We start from the raw sequence: 17,978 nt of genomic DNA on the forward strand, positions 1-17,978 counted from the left end.
AAGCGTCCCTAAAACGTTGTGGTCAGCAATAGCAACAAGTATTTATTCGATTATCCAGTTTCAGATTCAATTTTAGGAATGGCATGACCCTCAGTCCTGATTCAGATACCTTCAGTTAAGATACCAAACACTGGTGGTGCATGTCTTTAATGCCAGCACTTGGCAGGCAGATCTCTGTAAGTTCAAAGCCAGTCTACTCTACAGAGTGAGCTCCAGGACAGCTAGGGCTACTCAGAAAAACCCTATCTCAAGAAACAAACAAATATAACAAACAAAAGATATCACTCAAAGCTGCAGTCATTAGAAATCTTTTTTTTTTAAAGATTTATTTATTTATTATATGTAAGTACACTGTAGCTGTCTTCAGACACTCCAGAAGAGGGCGCCAGATCTCGTTACAGATGGTTGTGAGCCACCATGTGGTTGCTGGGATTTGAACTCCTGACCTTCGGAAGAGCAGTCGGGTGCTCTTACCCACTGAGCCATCTCACCAGCCCCTAGAAATCTTAACTGGGGTTGATGGACCAGCTTCTAAGGTGGCTAACTCACAAATCTAAGTGTTAGTAGACAAGAGGCCTTCAGTTCTTTGCTATGTCGAGTGCTCTGTAGGTCTGCCTAAAAATCTAATAACATGGCAATTGACTCCCCTAGGAACTAATGATTCAGAAAAGTTTTTGTGATCCAGCCATGTAACACAGTGTCAACCTTTTGAGATAGGGACTTGGGCAGCAATTTCCTCTGATTTGATACATTTCAGCCCAGGGAAAGGTTCTGTAAAAGTCAAAAAGTAAACAACTGGAAAGTCTCAGGAAGCTCCGGAAACTTATCAGATTGAGCAGATCCTCCCCACAATTATGGAAGCAGGAAAACCTCTCAAACCAGAAGAAACCTCCAAGGATGCTGCTTTATATAGCCTTTGAGGAGGGTGAGGCTAGAATTTTGGTGATGTAGATACTTTTGAATCTTCCTTGCTCCCTTAAGTAACTTCTTAGCCATATATTTTTTAACACCATTAAAAGCATTGGCTGTGAAAATTGGAATATACTAGAATCATTACTTTGGCTCATCATTGCTTCCTTGTATAAGATCAACAAATGTTTCTTTAAATTTCCTCAGGAAATGTTGCATGTGAGAGTATATGAGTGATAAATACCAGGAATCAGGGATGTTAAAGAATATCTTGGGATCTCGATGCCATGATAGACAAAAATTTTTAAAAAATAGTCTTTATTACTGAAGTGCTAAGAAAAAGTAATGTTTAACCTTTAAAGTGCTCATACTGGACTGGTGGCTGTACTTACAATCTCAACACTGAGGCAGGAGATTGAGGGAGCATATCCAAGACTCATGAGGACTCTGTCTCAAGAGGAAAACTCTTAGTTCAAACCTGACTTAGCCATACATTTTCCTGGATATTAGGAAGCCTTAATTCATTGATTCAAACTGAAATTTATCACCTCTCAGCAGGGTATTACTTCTATTATCCCAGACTCTACTTCTTTGTAGTTTGAGCTTGATTCTGCTGTCTTTATGGTATCTCTAAGGAACAATGGTTGCACCTAGTTTCCTTCCTCTCTGATCACATAGTCACAAAACTTACAGGCTCCTGAATAGCAAGTGATCAGGACAGAGTGAACTCTGGCTAACAATACAACTCCCAAGGAGTCCATAACATCCTTTTCAAATGACATAGCACAGCCGTTAACACATGTATCTGTTGCAACCATAATGCTAGATTTTTCATAGTCATTTTGATTTTTAAACTGTGTTTCATTAGTCAGTGGTCAGGAAATTTACCAGGCTCAGGAAGATTAGAAAGTTACAAGTTATGCCGTCCCAGCACTCGGGAGGCAGAGGCAGGCTGATTTCTGAGTTCGAGGCCAGCCTGGTCTACAAAGTGAGTTCCAGGACAGCCAGGGCTATACAGAGAAACCCTGTCTCAAAAAACAAAAACAAAAACAGGCACATATGTCAGAATGGAGGTGGTAGTTAGAAGATAGTTTTCTGGAGTGGGTTCTCTTGTTCCACCATGTGCAATCTGGGGATCAAATTCAGGCTTGCCCACAAGGGTCTCTACATGCTGAGACATCTGGCCCTGCATGGAAAATTTCAGTCTTATACCAAGGCACATATGTATAGATAATAGATGGGGGCAGGGGAGAAAGGGATAAATATAGAAAACTGGAGAGACCACACAGATAGACACTTCACACTATGTAGCCCTGTCTGGCTTAGGACACAGAAATTTGCCTGCCCCTGACTCCTGAATGCTACGATTAAAGGTGTGGACCACCACAAAGGTTGATATGATGAATTCTCACATAATTTTATAGCTTCAACAATTATCAATCTTATTTCAACTGAACATACTTCTCTTTCCTGTTACCCTTGAATAAATTTTTACACATCATATTGTTTTTCCAGGCCTCTCTGTTTAGTACAAGCTGGTGTAGAACCCACTCTACAGCCTAGGCTGTCCTCCTCCTCCTACCTGCTGGTGCTGAGATTACAGAACTGTATTACCGCAGCTGCTACATCATCCGTGTGTACATAGGTCAGTGTGTATGCTCAACCCATAAAGAATTTGACAACCATATTACTATTAGTTAAAATTAATTTCCATTATTTGTTTGCTTGCTTATAGGCAGGGTCTGTGTATGTAGCCTTGGCTGTCTTGGAACTATGTAGACCAGGTAGTTTGGAGATCTGCCTGCCTCTGCCTCCCGGGAGATTAAAGGCGTTCCTACCACGCCCTACACTAACTTCAGTTTCTTAACAAATATCCTGTGATCTCTTGGTTTTACTCCGTTTATAATTCTAGTTCTTGTCTCTTCCGCTTAAGTCATTAAAGTCCTTCCCACGCTGTTGCGTATTTTCCTTCACTTGCAGCTCGACTATGACCTCCCTGAAAATGGGTCACTTCAACCAAGAGGAAACCAACCTCACTGAGAAACCAGCCACGTGAGGAACCAAAGTTCCACTCGCCCGCAGGCTCCGATGGGAGCTCATTTTGTGTTACACCGAAGGCGGTCCGTTCCTGTACCATCGGCCCCGGATCCAGGAAGCACGCCTCGCTCTCCTGCTCCGGCACTGGCTCTTCCTGAGGCGTGCTGCGGCTCTCCTGGCGCGCACTCGCCACCGGGCCGTGAGCTGAGCGGAATCCCGTCTATGGCGGAGATGGAGAGCGCTGTGGAAGGCCGCACGGCCAGCGTGCTGTTCGCGGGGTTCCGGGCCTTGGGGCTGTTCAGCAACGAGGTTCCACACGTGGTGCGGTACAGCGCGCTCAAGCGCCGCTTCTTCGTGACGACTTGCGTGGGCAAGAGCTTCCACACATATGACGTGAGTGATTTCCTCCACCCGCTTCCCGGGAACCAGAGCTGCCCCGGTATAGTCCTACTTTCGCCTCCCACCTACCTAGGGTTTCCCTTTTTGCGCCCTGTCTTATGTAATCCTTCGCTGTCGCGCTCTCCTCACGGCATCCTTGTGCCCTTGCACTTAGTTCACCTGGGGGCGAGTTTCGGAGGAATCTTCTGGCCCAGGAGCAAACTACTGGAGAACGTGTCAGTTTGGGGGCAGTATATCTGTTTACATACCCCTAAGCATGTGAACAAATAAAGCAAGACCCTATCCCTCGGTCATAATTTTTTTTTTCCACAAGACGACGACTTAGACATTACTATTGTATAATTGGCCACAAAAAAATGGGTTGGAGATTCAGACTGAAACAGTAAAAGAAGTGAAGACGGTGAGATAAAGGTTGAGGGACCCCCTTCATATTTGATCGCTATCCAATTTGCCTACGTGTTTGAGTATTATAGCGCGGTTCTTAAATGAAACTGTAGACACTCAAAGGTTGATTGCATTATCTGATAGCAACCTTGAGTAAATTTAGAAGAATTACGTTTCGTGCCAAGGCCTTTCGTCTTAGAAATGGTGTGTAACTTGTAATAGCCTATTCATTCTTGCAGTCATTAAGAAGGACCGCTGGAGGCTGGGAGGCAGATGAATTAGATTGAGGTCAGGTGTGGCTGAAGAGCTGTTGGGTTTCTGAAAGCCTGGTGTGGTAACGTTGAGAAGAGTGGGTTATAATGCGCTTCTTCGCCCTGTAGAAGCAGGTCTTGATCTTGGAGATCTTGCTTGCAAACTTTGGGCTATGTTGAAGTTTCTAGCTGAAGTGTCACTTCTTTTTCTCAGTTAAAAGTTATTGAAATTGTCTTCAGTCAGGTGCTTTCTAGCTACTCTGTTACACAGAAACACTTTCCCACCCATCTGCTTTCCTATTCACCCTGTGATTAGAAAAGTGACACAGCCTTTTGCTTGTCTGTGTATTGAAGTTTAAAGAAAAATCAGTTAAGATCTCTTTTTGTTCTAACTTGTGGTGCGCTTTTATATTTACTCTTACACAACAGCATTACATGTTTGAAGACCCTGTGCTGGTCAAACCAATCGGTGCATTGTTCGAAACTGGAAATAGCTTAAGAGTGAAAACATGAACCTTTTGTGTACAAGTCACTGATATGCTCAGGACATTTGTAAGCTTGCTTGGTCTACCATATCTCTCTCCTGCTTTTACTGTGCCCTCAGACTTCCTACAGATTAGCTTATTATACAAGAACTTAAGACAGAGTTTTGGATAGGACATACTTTGGATAGCTAATATTTATTGGACATTTACTGTATAATTGGCTACATTCTGTTTTACATATGTCTATTCAGAATCTATTTGAATGACCCTATAATGTGCATATGCATTTTAGTCCCCAACCCCACTCCCCCAAGGATTGAATTCAAGGGTGTACAGTAGTTAAGTAAAATTCCAGATGTCACACAGCTGGATTATTACCCATATACTAAGATGCTTGAGTTATAGTGTGCAAACTAGTCACGCCCACTGTTTTTGTATGATCCAGGAATCACAAGTGGTTTTCATGCTTTTATAAAAGTTGGAGGAAGATCAAAATGTTTTATGATATGAAAACTATGTAAAGATTAAACCTTAATGCCCATACAATATTGGAGTCCACCCAGGGCCATTTATGACTTATGACTGATTCACAGGCATGCTGAATAGTAAAGAGTTGGGTCAGTGTCAGAAAGGATAGTGTAGCAAGTTTATGTAGGAGGTAATGACTTAATTTGGGGGTCTTAGGTATTGTAATTGTTTTTGTTAATGAAAATGTGTTTAATTCTTCTTTTTCTTTTGTAAAAACAGGTTCAGAAACTTAGTCTGGTTGCAGTAAGTAAGTGTACTTTCTTGTGAATTTGTCCATGTTTGCTCAATTGATAGTTTTTATTTTGTCATAAATAATAATGATAATGATAAGGGCAGGACAGGGTCATGTCACTCAGGTGTAGTCCATCAGAACTTATTTTTATGATCTACATGACGTTTTAAATGGCTGATTCTTTTTTTTTCTGTGCTGGGAATTAAACCCCTTGGGCCTTGCACACACTAAGTAGATATTATACAACTAAAATTCATCTTCATTGCTTATGACAAATTTAGTTGTTTGTTTATTTTTGCTTGTTTAATAATTTTCACTCAGTACTGTGGACTCAGGCACTTTGTCAGAAGTAACAATGAATGACATGTCCTGTATTGGAGCACTTAAAATTACCATTCCCTGTGTTGCTACGACTTATTCTGTGGTAATGTGCACTTAGAGGCAGATTGTCCCTTTATCCTTTAGAATGTCTCTTTTAGCACTTAATGTGATATTTGCCTAAATGAATTATTAACATGGTAATTTACATGTGCACAGGAGTGTGCCTGCACAAATAAAGAAAATTAAAGAACTGTAGTCACTGTATGATCAGGATAAGGGGAACAAATTATCCCCTGATCCAGGGAGACATCAGGGTGTGGGGCAACTGACCACTCCTTGGGCCAAAGAACCAAGGCAAAGAATCGTGTTGTTGGATCCTGGTGGGGATGGAAGACCTGGAGGATAAAGGAATTTAGTTGTAGAAGGACAGCTACTGTGTTTCTCAATTTAGTTTGTTGCTTGCAGTGAGAAGTATATTTACTTTTCTGAAAGATGTTTAATAGACTAAAGGGCTTGGAAGCTCAGAGAGACTGGCTTTACGTTCAAATACAGTCCTTGTGAGATGCAAGACTTAAGGAGTTCATTGTATATGTCTGAAAAACCCTGTGTGTTTTGTTTTAAGTAAATAAGCAGAAGAGAGTAAACTAAGTTGAGTAAGAAAGTGAATTGGTAGTTCTACAGAAAATACTGTTGTGGAGTGTAAATTCCAAATGGAACACTCAAGACGAAAAGTACTTAAGACTATCCTCTATGTAGTAAACTCTTTAGCCTTAAGAGAGGAGCGAGAAAGAAAGGGCAGTATGATCCTGTTCATGAAAGAGGACTTAGGAAATTGTATCAGTGATCGTGGCTAGAGGTAATAGGCATATTTACTTCGGGAAAGACTTGAGTAGAAACAGTCTTGTTAAGTAATTATTGTAGGGCGAGCATATAGAATACTGTATGGAGTTTCTCAGAGTCCGAGTTACAATTTACTTTTAAATTTTTCTTGTAGTAATAAACTTTATATTGTTTAAGATGTTCACAGTGATATCTACTAGATGTCCAAATGCCAATTTATATATTAAGTGCTGATTTTTTTCCCCAATTTCTCAAAAAGCTTTCTCTTTCTTTTAAATTCTATTATTTCTGTACAAGATACATATTTATGATATTGAAGTCAAAAGTTTTATACTGATTCTCATTTTTATTTAAATATATATTTTTAAATTATAGTTATGAAAGTATTTTAACCTTTCTTTTCTATTTTTCCCTAGGTAACTCTGTTCCACAGGATATCTGTTGCATGGCAGCCGATGGGAGGCTAGTCTTCGCTGCATATGGGAACGTTTTCTCTGCATTTGCCCGGAATAAAGAGGTTTGTATTATGAACTACTTAACTTTCTTTATTTTTCCTATTATGGCAGTTTCTAGAGGAAGATAAGATGGGTTTCATGTGAGAGAGACAGTGTGTTCACAGATGATGAAGAAAACTCAATAAAGTAACTGTGGTCCTTGTATGTTTAGGGTTTAAGGGAACAAATTAGAGTCAGGGGCCATCAGGGGCTATTAGCTGTGGGGAAACTGACTGCCTCTTGAGCCAAAGGACCAAGGTAGAAACTAGAGTTATTGCATCCTAGTGGTGACTAAAGCCCTGGAGGAGAAAGGAATTTAGCTGTGGAAGGACAGCTACTATAAAGAATTTCTTTGTCAAAGCAGAAAGATATAAGGCAAAAATAGTCTGCCCCTATTTTGCCCATATCTACTAGAAACCCCTAATGGAGGTGTCTGGAGGCCAGCCTTCTGAGCATACCGTGTTTAGGGTGCGCAGCATTGTTCTGGTAGCACTGGGGAGATTGGAGGAGGCCTATGTTTCTCACTGCAGCAAAAAACTCTAGCTCTCATTTCTGATGTCTTCCTACTGCATACTTCACTTCCCTATCATTGAGTGGCCTGAGCAAGCAGGTAAACAGGCCTGGTTCCTTACTATGTCATCATTTTAGTCTCAGGCAAGAGCTGGAGTACATTTCTAACATGAGTAGTGTAATTGTTAGTATGCTTTCTGGATAATTGGATAGCATTACATGATGGTCTAAGTAACATGGATCTCTTTTACACTTTGACATTGTAGATAGTACATACTTTTAAGGGCCATAAGGCAGAAATACATCTTTTGCAACCCTTTGGGGATCACGTTATCTCAGTGGATACTGACAGCGTTCTTATTATTTGGCACATTTATTCAGAAGGTAAGACTTTCTTTCTTTACCTTGAGATATTATATGTACTTATGCATGTAGCTAAAAATATTATGAGAACCCTAAGTTCTATACGAGAGTTTTCACATGTACACATTAACACACGGAGACTGTTGAGCATGTCTGGAGAAAGGTTCTGAGTAAGCATTTTACTTAGATTGTGAGCTACTTTCAGTGCATTAAATGTGCTTGTCTCGGCTAATACATCTCCATTGTCCTCTCCCAGCTGGGGATGTGTTAGGATGTGGTTTTCTCTGTGAAGTGTTTGGGATACACATTCACACTTGAGTCACTCTTAGGTAATATAATATCTTCATCTTTAAGTAAAGTAACTTGTGGTACTTTGAAGATCCTGTAATCTGAAAGAAAATATTCATCCTTTTTTAAAGGATGTGACTCACTGCCATTTACCTAATATTCCTTTGCAGGAGCACTGTGTGTACTCTTTGTAGTAGAGTGTGTGTAATTTTCAATGGTTAGGAGTTTATCTACCACCAGGATATCTCTAGCTTTCCTTAATAAGGTATGGTGGCTCCATCCTGAATTGGGTCTATGGAGTTACCTATTTGTGTTTTAAGTTACTGTTCCCTCTCTGTGATCCATGGAACAGTAAGTGTGTTTGTTTTTAGTAACTGTCTTTCTTTAGAGAGTCCCCTTAGAGGAGCACCCTGTCCTCATTGAATTAGTAATCCTTGGTTTTCTCTTGGTTCATGTAAGAGAAAGTATTTCCTATGAAGACAGGTTACAACAGCACAAGGTTCTTCATGGAGCTATTTTTAGTGACTCAGTAAACCTGCTGGTACAGAAAGGCAGGGACCTCTTAAAGTAGTACTCCAAAGTTTGGACACCAACCCGTCTTTCTCCTTTTCCATTTTGTCTTCTTTGATACTAAATTTTTGTGACGTTTACTGAAACATTGTTTTAATCATAAACTAAAATAAAAAACCAAAATAAAGAGGAATTTTGAGTGTAGTAAGCATACAGTTTCTAAGAGGCTTTTGATTGTACAGCAAATGACTGTGGCTGTGCCGCTCTCCCACTGCGCAGGCTTAGCTTGCCGCCTACTGTATGGGGATCCTCTGAGGAAGTGTGTGTTCCTTACTGTTGGGCTTGAGGAAGTTGTGCAGTGGCTGGTAGAGCTGCTCAGAAAGCAGATACTTTGACTCATTTGGAACATCCTATCCTACTTCTTTATAGAGTTACAGAAATCCCCATGTCCAACCCCCAAGGTTATTTTTAATCCTTTCTATAAACTGATTTGGCAGTATAATTTTGAGTAGTAGTATTTACACTAGAATTTGTTGATCATTTTTGATATGCTAAATGACATTTACAAGTTGCCCTATCACTTTTTTTAGAAATATTTATTGGATAAATATTTCTTAGATAAATAGGAAAATGAATATTTATTGGATAAAGGGCTGGTGAGGTGGCTCATCAGATAAAGGCATTTGCTGCCAGACCCAGTGTTCTGCATTAGTCCTGCATGGTGGATTGAGAGAATCAACTCCTGTGGGCTGTCTTCTGACTTCCACATGCACACTGTGTACACGTGTGCCCATCACATATACAAAATAAATAATTCTTAAAAGTGTTATACGTTAATATGTAAGTCTTTTACTTATATTAAGTCTCTGGTGTATTATATTTACTTGCATGTAGTAAATACAAGTATATGAAAATGTGTAACACAATTTCATAAATAATGTTAATAACTTTTACTTTTGTAGAAGAATACCTTCAGCTGACTTTTGATAAGTCAGTTTTTAAAATCTCTACAATTTTGCATCCAAGCACCTACTTGAATAAAATCCTACTGGGCAGTGAGCAGGGAAGCCTACAGTTATGGAATATAAAGTCCAAGTAAGCACTTACACTAAATGCTTTTACTCTCATGTTGTCTTTTACCTACTACTCCCTCAAAGGTTGTGAAGCCTCTGTCCACTGCATTAACCTTCTACTACCTTTGCAGTATGCCCCTGACAGCATATGTGAGAGCTGGCTGGCGTATTATCCTGGGACATGATGGGTGGCATCAGAAATGGCCATTGAACAGTATTTACTCAATAGTTATAGTGAAGGTTTCCATAATGTAATTGGACAGTGACTAGTAGAAATGCTTTTTATACAAATTACTTACTACCAATGTGATGACTACCCACTATTAGTAGAGATGGAAGACTGCCTAAATGATTTTAAATATATATTTATCTGTTATTTGAAAACTTATCCAAAGAGGGAAGGCAGTTCAACCTTTATGTAGTATTTCAAAAAGCAAACAAGGGACTGGAGAGATGGCTCAGTAGTTAAGAGCATTTTCTGCTCTTACAGAGGACCTGGGTTTGGTTCCCAGCACCCACATCAGGTGGCTCACAAGTGCCTGTAACTACAGTTCCAGGGAATGTGTCTCCCTCATCTCAGGTACCAAGTGTAAATGTGGTGTACAAACATACGTGGGGCACTCACATGCTCACATGAAATACTGGAGTCCTCCCCAGTTGTCCTCTCTGAAGCCTTTATACATTTGCAAAGGGAAGGTTTGAGGTTAACTCTAGTTCACAGTTCTCAATCAGTATCCAGTTCAGTTCAGTACCATTGACTGCTGACCCTGTGCTAGGTTCAGAGTTCTTGACCAACATCTGCTTCTGTCCATTGTAAAGTTATTTCCTTAGACTTTTCTTTTTTTTTTTTTTTTTTGGTTTTTTCGAGACAGGGTTTTTCTGTGTAGTCCTGGAACTCACTCTGTAGACCAGGCTGGCCTCGAACTCAGAAATCCGCCTGCCTCTGCCTCCCGAGTGCTGGGATTAAAGGCGTGCGCCACCACGCCCGGCTCCTTAGACTTTTCTTTTGCATTGTTTGCTGTACTTTTAAGTATTATTGCATAATTATTGAATAATCTAAACTCTGCAGATTTCTACTTTGAAATATGTGCTTTAATACTTCAGTGATCATTATGTTTTCAGGTATCTTTGTTTTATGACCTTATTTTATTATTGGTTAGAATTTGAAACCTAGTGCAGCATTAGAATTGCCCTATATAATCATGCAATATACAAATCCTACTCCCATCAGTAGTAATGTTTCTAGAAATAATGAAATTATAATGAAAATGCAATTCTTACCTTATTTTTGTTACTGTGCTGTGAAGTGGCTCTTGCTCATCATGTTATTTCTAAGAGCAATAAGCCCAGCTTATGGGGCTAATATCCATCTGGACTCCATTACTTACTGGATATGCTGCTGCCTTAGCTTCATTAGTGCACTTCTCTTTTGCTTTCTGGAAAATGGTGAATGTTAATAGCATTTATTTTATGTGATTTCATTTTAAATACTAAGTAAATTAGCATATGTTCTGAGAACAGTGAGTGTTGAAACCAGAATTCAATAAATAGCACCTGGGTGCTGGAGAGACGGCACAGGGGTTAAGAGCATTGCCTACTTTTTTTTTCCCCCATATTTTTTTTATTGGGTATTTATTTCAATTACATTTCCAATGCTATCCCAAAAGTCCCCCACATGCTCCCCACCCACTCCCCTACCCCCACACTCCCACTTCTTGGCTCTGGCGTTCCCCTGTACTGAGGCATATAAAGTTTGCACTACCAATGGGCCTCTCTTTCCACTGATGGCCGAGTAGTCCATCTTCTGATTCATATGCAGCTAGAGACACAAGCTCGGGGGGTACTGGTTAGTTCATATTGTTGTTCCACCTATAGGGTTGCAGATCCCTTCAGCTCCTTGGGTACTTTCTCTAGCTCCTCCATTGTGGGCCCTGTGATCCATCCAATAGCTGACTGTGAGCATCCACTTCTGTGTTTGCCAGGCCCCGGTTCCAGAAGCAACCACATGGCAGCTCACAGTCTTTAACTCCAGCTACAGGGTGCTCTTCTGGACTCTAAAGGCACTGCACACATTGGGTACACACACACACACACACACATGTGTGTGATATATATAGCATGCAGGCACAACACCTGCATACATGAGAGTAAAGTATCCTTTAAAAAAAGGATAGTATCCCTTGATCAAAAAAGTAAAAATAATAAAACAGCACCTGTTATTTTTATTAAATACATGGTTGATTTTGTTTTTCTTAAAAATGTTTTCTCTCTTTCTTCTTGTATAGTAAACTTCTATATACATTTCCAGGGTGGAAAGTTGGAGTGACAGCTCTTCAACAGGTTAGTACTTTTTTAATCAAGGAAGAAAGAAGGCTAGAAGGAGACACTCTTACTTTCCTAGAATAACCATGTTTTAGACTTAAATAAGCATTAACACTTAGCTTTGTTTCCCTTTAAACTATTACCCAGAATGAAATAGTGTTCGTTTCAGTTAACTGAAAATACGAAATGCCTTTGCTATAAAGGTTTGTGTCATCTTATGTGCTTGGAATTTCCTAGTGATTTTATTTGTGAGCATGTCATTGAGTGCCTTATGTAGAACAGAAATGAGATAACTATGGTAGAAGTGAGACTGTGGGCCATACAGAGGAATTCATCAGGATATTAAACTTTTCTATTTGAAATAATTGGGACCCAAATTCTGATGTCTATTAGATGGTAGATGTCCATAAACAGCTGTTTTTGTTTCCGTGTTTAGTCAGCCAAGTGTGTGCATGGTGCTATCTGCTGGTATAGCTTTCGTTTTTTAAAATATGCACTGCTTGCCCCAACTCAGTTTATTTGCGTTCCACCATTTAATTTGTTCTGTTCTGATGCTATCCCCTGAAGACTCCAGGAAGGAAGTATCAGGAGGGCAAGGATCCTGTTTGTTTTGTTATCCTTAGTTTCTAGAGTCTAGCGTGTAGTAGGCACTCAATAGACTGTTAAAGACTCATTGCATAGTTATACTGAATATTCATCTGTGTTAAGACCAAAACTTGTAAGTGAAACCTTCTCTGTTAGACCACTATAAAGGTTAGACCATTATAATCATTGGCTGTTAATGTTGGAACAGACTAATTATGAAACATTAGCATGTTTTCTAGGTTTTCCCCATTTTCTTTTGATAAAGCTGGCTACTTAGGTTTCTATGTTTGTGGCAAGGCTTTCCATGTTTTTAAGATTTGACCTTTCTCCCCAACTCTTCTAGTCAGAAACTGTAGTGAATTCACATACAGTCCTCTTTTCTGTGTAATTGTTTTCTAAACCAAGTCAGCCTTGTTTAAGGGGTGGGAAGAGACTGATTAGCAGAATGAAAGCTGGGGAGTAATTTGGAGAACACACTGTTAATACTTGAATGTTAATAACTGGTAATGCCAGAATCATTGGGTTTTCCTTCTCCCTTTTAGAAGGTATGTCATTTCTTTTGATGCATCATTAAGAAGTTATTTAGGGAAATAAGAGGCTGAGTCATTTGATTTTCAGGCACCGGCTGTGGATGTTGTTGCCATTGGTCTTGTGTCTGGTCAAGTTGTCATTCACAACATTAAGTATGATGAAACATTAATGAAGTTCCATCAGGACTGGGGACCCATTACTTCCATTTCATTTCGCACAGGTAACATTTAACTTACTTAATAATTAGAGTTAATACTTAATTAGTCATTAGAAAGATCAGGGTATTTTTTAAAAACATATTTGTACTTTAATAAAAATTATAATACTAAAGAAAAGGACACAGAAATGTGGGCAGTGTCTTGAGATGTTTTTGTTAATGTTTTTGTTTTATTAACAGATGGTCATCCAATAATGGCAGCTGGAAGCCCGTGTGGCCATATTGGACTCTGGGATCTGGAAGACAAAAAATTAATTAATCAAATGAGAAATGCACACTCTACAGCAATATCTGGGCTGACATTTCTCCATAGAGAGCCGTTGCTTGTTACAAATGGCGCTGATAATGCTCTTAGGGTACTGTGACTATTGTTGTCCTCCTCTAAGTACATGTGGCCTATTCGAGCTTGTTTTGGTAGCTCAGCCTTGGATTTATGACTGAGGGAGTGTGGGATGAGATTGGTATAGAGGTAACAGAAGCATAGCAGGGTACATGACTGCCTTGAAGTGGCTAAGAGTTACAGCTTAGCCTTCAATGCAGCACTACCCAGGGTTAGCTAATGTGTTCAGGAGGGTGACTTAGGTACCTGCAATGGCACATGGTTGAAGCAATTTACCACTGTATTTTCTTGTAGATATGGATATTTGATGGCCCCACGGGTGAAGGACGACTGTTGAGAATCAGAATGGGGCATAGTGCTTCTCTTACCAAGATTAGATATTATGGACAAAATGGACAGCAGATTTTAAGTGCAAGTGAGTTTCTGCTTTAATTTTGCATCAACATTAAGAGCTAGGAATTCAGTTGGTTTGGTATTTACAAACTTTTTCTTCTTTTTAAATGGCTCTTTGAAGTGTTTCAAATTGTAGCTTTTCAGAGAACCTAGCTTTCCAACTTCCAGGATTGGTGTTGTTTACCCCTCTACTTGGTGGCCTGAACCTGGGAGAGTGAAGTCCAAAAATGAGACCAACAAAAGTCTCATGCAGTAGACAGATTCACTCAGAGCATCAGGCAACTTATACTCTGAGGATTAAGAAGACTCACATGAGTAAGGTATTTAATCACAAGAACAAGACACATGCAAAAATATTTTCCCATAGTGGCACCTGAATAACATCAGTTGAGCTAAACTCACTCCTGTACCTTGGAGGAGCAGGAAAACACATGCCATGAACAGTCCTTTGTTTTGAAAAAACCGAGTTCACAAGACTCTTGTTTTCTTAGAGTTTTCTCACAAGCACTCAGTTCTCACACGACTTCATTTTGACCTATTTTCTGACAGCATGGTCTGCTGTTTTGATGATCTGACTTTGGGTTTTCTGTTCACGTTAATAGGTCAAGACGGGACTCTACAGTCATTTTCTACAGTTCATGAAAAATTCAACAAGAGCTTGGGTCATGGTAAGTGGTTTACAAGATGGAAAACAAGTTGCTGATCAGAAAACAGAAAGAAAAGAAAACCAAGTTCAAGATTCTGAAGGAAGTTCTGTTAGTTCACCTCTCTTGGATAACACTGTGAAAAGTGGGTGGAGGAGGTGTTACTAGACGGTGCCCGTGCCCTGCCTGTGTTCATATCCACATCTCTTAGGGAGATGGAATGAAGTGGAGAGGGGTCTGGTCTTCAGAGAAGGATTGGAGTTCTCAAGGTGCTGCTATACTTAGTGTTGCTCAGTGGCATATCACAGGCTTTTTTGCTAATATGCATGGCATGAAACATTTTTATCTGATTGCTGCTATAGTGTTGGCCACTTAACTTGGTTCCCTTTGTATTGGTTCTGTAATATCCGAGGAAAACTATGCCGGCACTATTTCTTTTGGTTCATTCGACTTTGACCATAGTATCTTTGAAAAGTAATAGTGTTTTGTATCTTTGAAAAGTAATAGTGTTTTATCTTTACTATTTCATACAAGTGAATTCAAAAATTATTTACTGATAGTGGTAATGTCAGCTGTGATTTGCCTCCAACTTAATTGGGAATATCTTGTTGTAACAAAAATATCTTTATTGTAACAATAAAAATATTTTCTTAACATACTTTTTCATTAAGGAACTTTCCTATTGTCCCTTTCATCCATCCCTAGGATTAGTAAACAAAAAGATAGTTAAACGGAAAGGACTTCAGAACACCATGTCAGTAAGGCTCCCACCTATCACACAGTTTGCTGCTGGTGAGTTCCTAGAAATCCTATTTTAATAAACTTTTCTGTTTATTAAATGTTCAGGTGACCTTAAGTGAATGCTGGCCTTGTATGAACACTGAAAAAGTTACTTTTAGCAAGAATTGTTTTGTGTTAATCTCCTTTTTTAGTAACACCCATTAGTAACATTTGGTGTCATAGTCCCTGTCTTAGTTAGGGGTTCTATTGCTGTGACGAGACACCGTGACCACGGCAAGTCTTATAAAGGCAAACATTTAATTGCAGGTGGCTTACAGTTTCAGAGGTTCAGTCCATTGTTATCATGGTGGGGAACTTGGCAACATCCAGGCACACATGGTGCTGGAGAAGGAGCTGAGAGGTCTACATCTTGATCCATAGGCATCAGGAGACTGTGTCACAATGAGTATAGCTTGAATATATATGAGACCTCAGAGCCCACCCCCACAGTAACACACTTCCTCCAACAAGGCCACACCTCCAGTAGTGCCAGTTCCTATGTGCCAAGCGCTCAAACACATGGGTCTGTGGGGGCCATTCCTATTCAGACCATTACATCTTCTAAATGGGATTATCAAGATCCTTGTATTTTGGCTAGTTTTTTTTTTTCTTCTTCCACCTATTTAAAGAATTACTTTACCTGCTTGCTCTCTTCAGTTTTTCTTAGTCGTTGTTTTTAATGTTTAGAAATGTGAGTTCATTTTTAATGGGTATTCCTGCTTTACCTGCACGTGTGTATGTGTACCACCAATGTGCTGGGTGCCCATGGAAGCCAGAACTAGGTAGAGTTGCAGGTGGTTGTGAGTCACCATGTGGGTGCTGGGAATCAAACCTGGGTCCTCTGCAAAGGCAGCCAGGGCTCTTCACCACTGCTCCATCACTCCAGCCCCTACTTAGTCACTCCTGGGCCCCCTACCTCTAGGGCCTCTATCTTGCCTGCTAATTTCTGTTTACTACCACTCTGAGTAAGCTATTATTTTTATTCTAAAATTTCAGTAAATTCTTCTTGAGTCCCCTTAGAAAACACTGTCATGCTATCATACTTTATTATTATAATTTTTTCTCACCAAAATTTATGGTGAAATGTTTTAACTTCATTTAGCCACTTTATGTTGCTTATATAAAACAGTATAAAAGAATGAGTTTTGCTTGTTTATACTCCATTAGATTGGGAAGCTGACTATTATTAAGGTAGCCTGTTTGTTTTACTATTGTGTCTCGTATGTGCATGTGGGCTCCTTGCCACCTACCTCATGGGTGAATGCATTTCTCCCGAACAAGCATTTTGATTTTTGACTTTACTGTGTTTTAAGAGGAAGCGCGTCAAAGTGACTGGGATGGTATCATTGCTTGCCATCAAGGGAAGCTGTCTTGCTCAACCTGGAATTACCAAAGATCTACAATAGGTGCTTATTTTCTCAAGCCCAGAGGTGTAAAGACAAACAGCAGCATCACTGCAACAGTAAGTGACCTTGTTGATTATGGTATTTTCTCCTTTAAAAAACCCTACAAGAGCTGGGCGTGGTGGCGCCTGCCTTTAATCCCAGCACTCGGGAGGCAGAGGCAGGCGGATTTCTGAGTTTGAGGCCAGCCTGGTCTACAAAGTGAGTTCCAGGACAGCTAGGGCTACACAAAAAATAAATAAAAATATATAAAAAAATAAATAAACCCCAAAACAAAAAGAAAACAAAAAAAGAAAACAAACCACCCTACGCTAGTTTTGTTTTAAGTTTACTAATACTACTAATGGAAAAAACAAAAGCACGAGAACCAGGGTTTGGCGCTATAATGCCTTAACAGTGTCAACTTTTCTAACTTGCAGAGATTTTATCTAATTTGAGATTTGATGTAAAGTACTGTCTCCCTGTGGGTTGATTTACATTTCCTGTAGGACTGGTGAAGTCAAACATGTTTTCATGTGGTCTTGGGCTATCTGTATGAGCTCAGAACAGCCCCTGCCCTGCCTTGCTCTGCCTTGTATGGTTCCTCCAGACCTGCTCTGCTCTGAGGATGAGCGCGGCTCTTTTGTTCCTATGGATTTTACAGAAACAGCAATTAGGATTTTGTCTTTTAAATTTTTGCTATTATAAGTGGAATTGCTTTTAAATATACTGATTACTAATATATCAAGATAGAATTTACATTTGCATATCCATCTTGCGTCTTGCAATCTTGATAAATTTATTCAGTCTAGTGATCCTTAGTGGATATCTCGTGTTTTGAAAATGTTTATTACTGTATAGTTGAGCATTTCACCCTATTTTGTGCAGATTGCTTTATGAGTATATATGTAGTATTTTCCTGTATGAGAAGCAAATCGTAAGCTTTTTATGGATTTCTAGACCTCAGAAATCTTAAGCTTCTTTAGGAAGTTTACCTGGATAATTTTATATAACAGTTCTCATACAAGTAGTAAAAATGTTCCAGCCTCTTTCAGATTATTTTCTCTTTTTTTCTCCTTCCTTCCTTCCTTCCTTTTTTTTCCCCCCTCTTTTTCTTTTCCTGGGTTTTTGAAACAGTGTTTGTCTGTATAGCCCTGGCT

General features: G+C 39.6%; 1 protein-coding gene across 2 annotated transcripts in view; it reads left to right on the top strand.

Annotated features, from left to right (window-relative positions):
• The first annotated feature begins 3,011 nt into the window (after nucleotides 1-3,011).
• Nucleotides 3,012-17,978, top strand: part of Wdr36 (WD repeat domain 36) — a 29,462-nt gene continuing 14,495 nt past the window's right edge. The window contains exons 1-12 of one of the 2 annotated variants that reach the window (XM_021150216.1): nucleotides 3,012-3,339; nucleotides 5,213-5,240; nucleotides 6,803-6,903; nucleotides 7,657-7,774; nucleotides 9,514-9,646; nucleotides 11,910-11,964; nucleotides 13,150-13,282; nucleotides 13,460-13,635; nucleotides 13,914-14,034; nucleotides 14,615-14,680; nucleotides 15,362-15,448; nucleotides 16,750-16,898. In XM_021150216.1, coding sequence (XP_021005875.1) covers nucleotides 3,169-3,339; nucleotides 5,213-5,240; nucleotides 6,803-6,903; nucleotides 7,657-7,774; nucleotides 9,514-9,646; nucleotides 11,910-11,964; nucleotides 13,150-13,282; nucleotides 13,460-13,635; nucleotides 13,914-14,034; nucleotides 14,615-14,680; nucleotides 15,362-15,448; nucleotides 16,750-16,898 — 1,338 coding nt within the window. In that variant the 5' untranslated portion in view covers nucleotides 3,012-3,168. Of the gene's footprint in view, nucleotides 3,340-5,212; nucleotides 5,241-6,802; nucleotides 6,904-7,656; nucleotides 7,775-9,513; nucleotides 9,647-10,137; nucleotides 10,205-11,909; nucleotides 11,965-13,149; nucleotides 13,283-13,459; nucleotides 13,636-13,913; nucleotides 14,035-14,614; nucleotides 14,681-15,361; nucleotides 15,449-16,749; nucleotides 16,899-17,978 lie in introns of those variants that run through there. The other variant, XM_029471978.1, reaches the window with a different exon arrangement.

The sequence above is a fragment of the Mus caroli genome, chromosome 18, assembly GCF_900094665.2.
Source record: "Mus caroli chromosome 18, CAROLI_EIJ_v1.1, whole genome shotgun sequence".
Classification (NCBI taxonomy): domain Eukaryota; kingdom Metazoa; phylum Chordata; class Mammalia; order Rodentia; family Muridae; genus Mus; species Mus caroli.